At 41.1% G+C, this 5,778-nt stretch overlaps 1 protein-coding gene across 1 annotated transcript; it reads left to right on the forward strand.

The window, feature by feature from the left end:
- The first annotated feature begins 1,289 nt into the window (after positions 1-1,289).
- On the forward strand, positions 1,290-3,614 carry kcns3b (potassium voltage-gated channel, delayed-rectifier, subfamily S, member 3b). Its single transcript, XM_041976827.1, has 2 exons — positions 1,290-1,371; positions 1,838-3,614. The coding sequence occupies exon 2, from the start codon at positions 1,842-1,844 to the stop codon at positions 3,330-3,332; it is 1,491 nt and encodes a 496-aa protein (XP_041832761.1). The 5' UTR covers positions 1,290-1,371; positions 1,838-1,841; the 3' UTR covers positions 3,333-3,614.
- Positions 3,615-5,778: the final 2,164 nt, after the last annotated feature.

Raw genomic sequence — 5,778 nt, forward strand, 5'->3', positions numbered from 1 at the left:
GTTTGTGTTTATTTATTTATTTTGGATGCAAAAATAAATGCACTGAGGTCAGCAACCATTATCAAACTTTTGGAGTTGAGGGATTTAAAGATAAAAATACATACGTTTCCAAACTTAACATGTGTTTTTGATTCATTCTGATGGCACACTGACATTTATTCTGGACAATCCCAGAGCTGCTGTTGTCCTGCAGCAATAGCCAGGGGTTGAGAAACTATTCTACACCGTTTTTTTTCCAGCATCATGTGGCAGCTTTTTTCCCTTTACAGCACCATGTCACGTGCCAGCAATTGAACATCAGTCGGTCGTTTTAAACACACAAGGCAGATTCAACAAAGAAATGCAAGAGGACATTATTGCAGTAAATGAAGAGAATAAAAGATGACAGAGTAAGAGACAACATCAGGCTGTCTCTATCTGGCTGAGCTCAGAGAAGACATAGGATGAAAGATGGCTCCAGAATGAGTTTTTATTAGAACGTGCAAAACTCTGCCGAAGTTCAGTAGTGCCACTCTAACACTTTATTGTAAATGGTCCAAACATGGTCCACATTTTTTATTTTTTTTATTTAATTTTTTATTTATTTTTTTCTTGTCCCACATTGGGCTTAGTCGTGAATGAGTTAAGGTGACTGACATAATCCAAATTAGCTTTTTAGAATGTTTTTTGGCATTTCAACCACATCTGGTTATCTCAGTACAGGACAAAGTTAATCCAAGCTTTTGGCAATATCTATCACATATCACTTCCTCAAAAAAAAAAAAAAAAAAAATTGGAAGAAAAAGAGAGAAAAAATGGACAAAATAAGCCCAAATGTGTTATCTGGGCTTAGCAGAGAAACTACACTGAGCCAAAAGATGCAGAACATCTAGATAGGCTACTGTTTAAACAAAAAATGTAGTCCATATTTTCTTGGTCACAATTTCAACTGGTTTGGCTGCAGATTGGCTCAACTTTTTTTTTTTCTTTTTTTATCTTTTTTTTTTTTTGGTGGGGGGGCTGTATCTCTCCTTTCTTTGAAATGGCCAACACGCAGGTGCGAACCTTATAGGGGCTCAGATTAATAAAGACGTGCACGACAGAGACAGCCTATAGGCTATTAGGGGACACTGAAGGCGTATGAAAAATAAAAGACTACAGTAACTGTGGTCATTTCTTGCAGGGTCTTCGCAGCCTCTCCCCCCCTCCCTCCCTGTTGCCTGTAAAAGGGAACAAGCTGCCCCCGCGCTGCTGTCCCGCCTCCAGCTCCTCTTGTCCCGTCTGCGGAGCTGCGGCACCACCGACCTGCCGTTCGCTGTATTTCTGAAGACTATGAACACAACCCCACTCGGATAAAAGTTATTTTCATGGAAAGAACGGCTCTAAGTGCAGGTGCGTTGAAACTTTACATTTTACGCTCAGTTTTTGTAAACAAATTTCTTTTTGATTTCACTTGTCAGCAAAGCAGAACGAGGTGGATTTCTAGAAGAGAGGCTTCAGCCCTCACAGGAAAAACATCAGCCAACGTGCCTGACATCAGTCCCTGCTTTGTTTTAATAAATGTGTGAAATGATATATGTTCAGTTTCGACTTGTTGCCTCTCATTTCCTCTGAGTTAGCCAGTTCACTGTGTAATTTGATTCCTCTGATAACAATCCTGCACTTGAGCCCTCAAATGAGTGGCCGTACTTCGTTCCTTTTCTGACTCTGTTACAAGCCATTTCCTGAGTGACATGTATTGATCATTTAATGTGTTCCATGTTAAAAGCACCATCAAATGTGTCTGTCCTGACATCCATCTATCAAAAATGAACTGGCTTCATTCTAGTTACTGGTCTTTGTATGTATCTATCACCAGGATCATGGGGTATGGGCATTTCCTCCACCAGCATGGGGTTGAGGAGGATCAGGTCCACCTCAATGTGGGAGGGGTACGGCACAAAGTGGATCCGGACATGCTGCTCCGCTTCCCCCACACACGCCTGGCTCGTCTGCTGCATTGTCAGAGCGAGGCGGCTATCTTAGAGCTGTGTGACGACTACAGCCCGGCTGAGAGGGAGTATTACTTTGACAGAAATCCCCGGGTTTTCCTCTGTGTGCTCAACTTCTACCAAACGGGGCGTATCCACATGATGGAGGAGTTCTGCGTCTTTTCCTTTAGCCAGGAAATTGAGTACTGGGGCATACAGGAGCTGCACCTCAGCTCCTGCTGCAGCAACTGGTACCACGAGAGGAAGGAGTACATCGAGGACAGAGACTGGGATATCAGGAGTGACGACCAGCAGCCCAGCTTTGATTCCTCCTTTGAGGAGCTTTCTGCTCTTGATAAAGATCTAGAAAAGTTCAAAGGTGCCTGGTGTGCAGAGGTGAGGAGCTATGTTTGGCTAAGACTGGCGGATCCAGGTCACTCCACAGCCTCAAAGATCATTGCTGTGGCTTCCCTCAGTGTTGTGTTGACCTCTATTGTTGCCATGTGCGTCCACAGCATGCCTGAGTTTCAGCATGTGGATAGTAACGAGAAGCCCATCGATGACCCTGTCTTCACGATCCTAGAGGAGATATGCATCGCTTGCTTCTCTGCAGAGTTCATCATCAGGCTGATTGTTGCACCCTCCAGGAGAAAGTTTCTTGGAAACCCCTTGAACATCATCGATGTTGCTTCCATTTTGCCATTTTACGCCACTTTAGCTTTGGAAACTGCTGATGAGGAGACAGCAGAGGAGAATGAAGACATAGAAAATGTAGGGAGGGTGGTGCAGGTTCTGCGCCTCATGAGAGTTCTCAGAATCCTCAAACTGGCTCGGCACTCCATCGGACTACGAGCTCTAGGTGCCACCGTGCGCCACAGCTACCACGAGGTGGGTCTTATCATTCTCTTCCTCTCGGTAGGAATCTCCATCTTTTCTGCCCTTATCTACTTTGCAGAGAAAGAAGAGAAACACACAGATTTGGGGACTATCCCTTCGGGTTGGTGGTGGGCCATGATCACTATGACCACAGTGGGTTATGGCGACACATGCCCAGTGACGCTGGCAGGGAAGATTGTAGCCACCTTATGCATCATCTGTGGCCTGTTAGTGGTGGCTCTGCCCATTACTATCATCTTTAATAAATTTTCAAAGTATTATCAAAGAAACAAAGCCATGGAGGGACAGGGCATCACCAAACCTGAAAGGAAAGACCCAGAACTCCCCTATTATAACATCAGAGACTTGTTCACAGGTAGCGTTTATCCCTTCATTGGAAGCATCGCCTTCAGGAATAGTGGGAGTGAGGATGATACAGACGCCTCAAGTCTCCAGGACATCGAGGTGTGTGATAATGACTCTTGTGAAAATGGGGCGACAAAATGAGAAAAAGAGCCATTTCACCAAGTACTGTATCACTCCCATTATGACAGTAAGTCACCCCGTGCCTCAGAAGGCAGAGCGCTTCATCACTGGTCTTGCCTTCCCACGTCGTCTTCCTACTGCAGTTTGACAAGAGAAATATGTCGGCCGCAACTTTTATTTATTTATTTATTTATTTGTCAAATATACAATGTTGCTAAAACCAGAAAATCTAAAGGGAATTATCTGAACCTTGCTTGGAGGTTTGAAAGCCTATTTTCTGCTTGAGAAAACTGCAATGATGCATGTAGGAGGCCATAATGTTAATGTTTTTGAAAGTAATGTCCTTTATTGATTTGTCTGCTCGCTGAAAGTTCAAACTGAGAGCTTGCCAGATGAAAGAGACTACAATGACAACACTGTTTGATGTTGTAAAATCGTGTTACAGACCTCTGAGCTGACTGATGTTACACAGCCTGCATGACCAAATATAAATGCATTTTGAAAGTAATAACAGTAGTTGCAAGATGATTATGAATTATTATTTATCCTGATGAAGAGAGGTTGTACATCTCTTTTTACAGCATTGTGAAAAGCACTGGTTGTTATTAACACTTTGTTTTGGAAAGCTATTTTGGAATGTTGGAGGATGAATCGTGGACATGAAATAAAACTCAGAAAAAAGTTGAATAATGCAGCATGAGGAAATCTGACTTTTGCACTGCTTGTAATGCCTAAGACAAAAATGACTCCAAAGCCTGAGAAGAAATGCTTAATTTCTCAGGGAAAAAACCACAAAATGCACATGCATTCTTCAACTATTCACCCTCTTCTGTTCCTCAAAGTATTGATCTTCTGTCCCCTGCTATAATTTCTGCTTGCATGGGCTGCTGCACTACAAAAAAAGTTTTAAAAATAATAACTTCTTTGCAGGTGTCTTCAGTGTCCTCATGCAGTTGACTTCCCGCACAGCAAGATGTTACCTGAACCATTTATTTGCAGACTGAATCTAAAGCTCAGCTGTTTTTTTTTTTTCTTATTCTTTATCTTGTGGCTGAATGTGGTGGTAGTTCAGGAATTAAAACCTGCTAAAATAATCAGAAATGATGGCAGAGGTTGTTTTCTGACATGCAGTGTTTTCTTCACAGTGAATGAGTTAAGAGATAAACCCAGTTACTCTCAGGCTATTCATTAGCTTTCCTAAATGAGTTTCGATCCTTAGCCTTCCTGTGTCAGGTGTGCATCACTTTGCAGATTAGCATATTGCTTCATCCACATCTTGTTGCTTTCTTTAGTTGCTGTTCATTGTAATGACGGACAAATAATGGGTACTGAAACCCAATGATAATATGTAAACTACATGTAGGTGTGCAATATAAACAGTAGCTTTTTAGGAATGCTTGCCATATGCATTTTATACAGATGTCAAAATGTTTGTCTCAAGAAAAGTCTGAAGGATCACCAGAAAATGTACTGAAAAACAGATATATTTTATCACCGGGGACAAATAAAAAGTCTGTTTCTGTTGAAGTCTGTAGGTAAAATGGTGCCGCTTCCCACTTGGTTTATAACCTCAGTTAACATTTGATTACAGGTTTATGATGTTATTTACCAATTTTACAACTAAAGAGAGCACCATGCCAATTTTGGGACTTACAGTCCCTGTCAGTGTGTATTTTGTTGAGGGTACACTGTGATAGACAAACTGCTTCCAAAGCGGTAGCACGGTTTCTAAGGTTTCCATTGCTTGTTTATGATTACCAGTTTTAAAGACAACAGCCAAAACACTAAAATCAAAGCTTTGTAACAGCAATCAAACCAGTGGGTTTCAAAGAGGTTACATGGTCTATATTTATTTTATACATCATGTATTTAAATACTTGGTAAGTACATTCGCCCTGAAGATATTTAGTGCAGATTTCTTTTTAGGAATTATTACAATTTTGAGTCCAAAGAATGTGGCATTGCTGCGTCTAGATTTCTTCTAATAAAAAAAGAAAAAAGACAATAGAAGAGTTGATGCAGAACTGAAGTAAACATGCCACTTTCCCAACTTTTTTTAAAGATGTTGTCAACAAACTCAAAATGAGCATTTGTCAAAAAGCAATATTCAGTTGAATGTAAGGTTCGATTCCTCTGCAAATGTTATCATTTTAGTTTTTAGATATCCTAAAGAGCATCAAGATTAGTCTGCTGACAGGATTATAGATGCATATGATGACTGATTACTGCTGCAACACTGTCTCGGTGACTAATCCTGTTAGAATTGATAGTCCTTAATCAAACTTAGTTGAATAAAATACAGATATGGCAAAGTGAATGAATGTGTGCTCACTGATATCAGTCAGGAACCTACTGTAGGAGTTGCAGATGAGAATGCATCTGCAGATAAAAGTGCTTTCCTCAATATGATTCTGATTTGTGGCTTTGGGTGCTGAAAGAGCAATTTCAACATCCTGTCATCTTGATA

The sequence above is a fragment of the Melanotaenia boesemani genome, chromosome 22, assembly GCF_017639745.1.
Source record: "Melanotaenia boesemani isolate fMelBoe1 chromosome 22, fMelBoe1.pri, whole genome shotgun sequence".
Lineage (NCBI taxonomy): Eukaryota > Metazoa > Chordata > Actinopteri > Atheriniformes > Melanotaeniidae > Melanotaenia > Melanotaenia boesemani.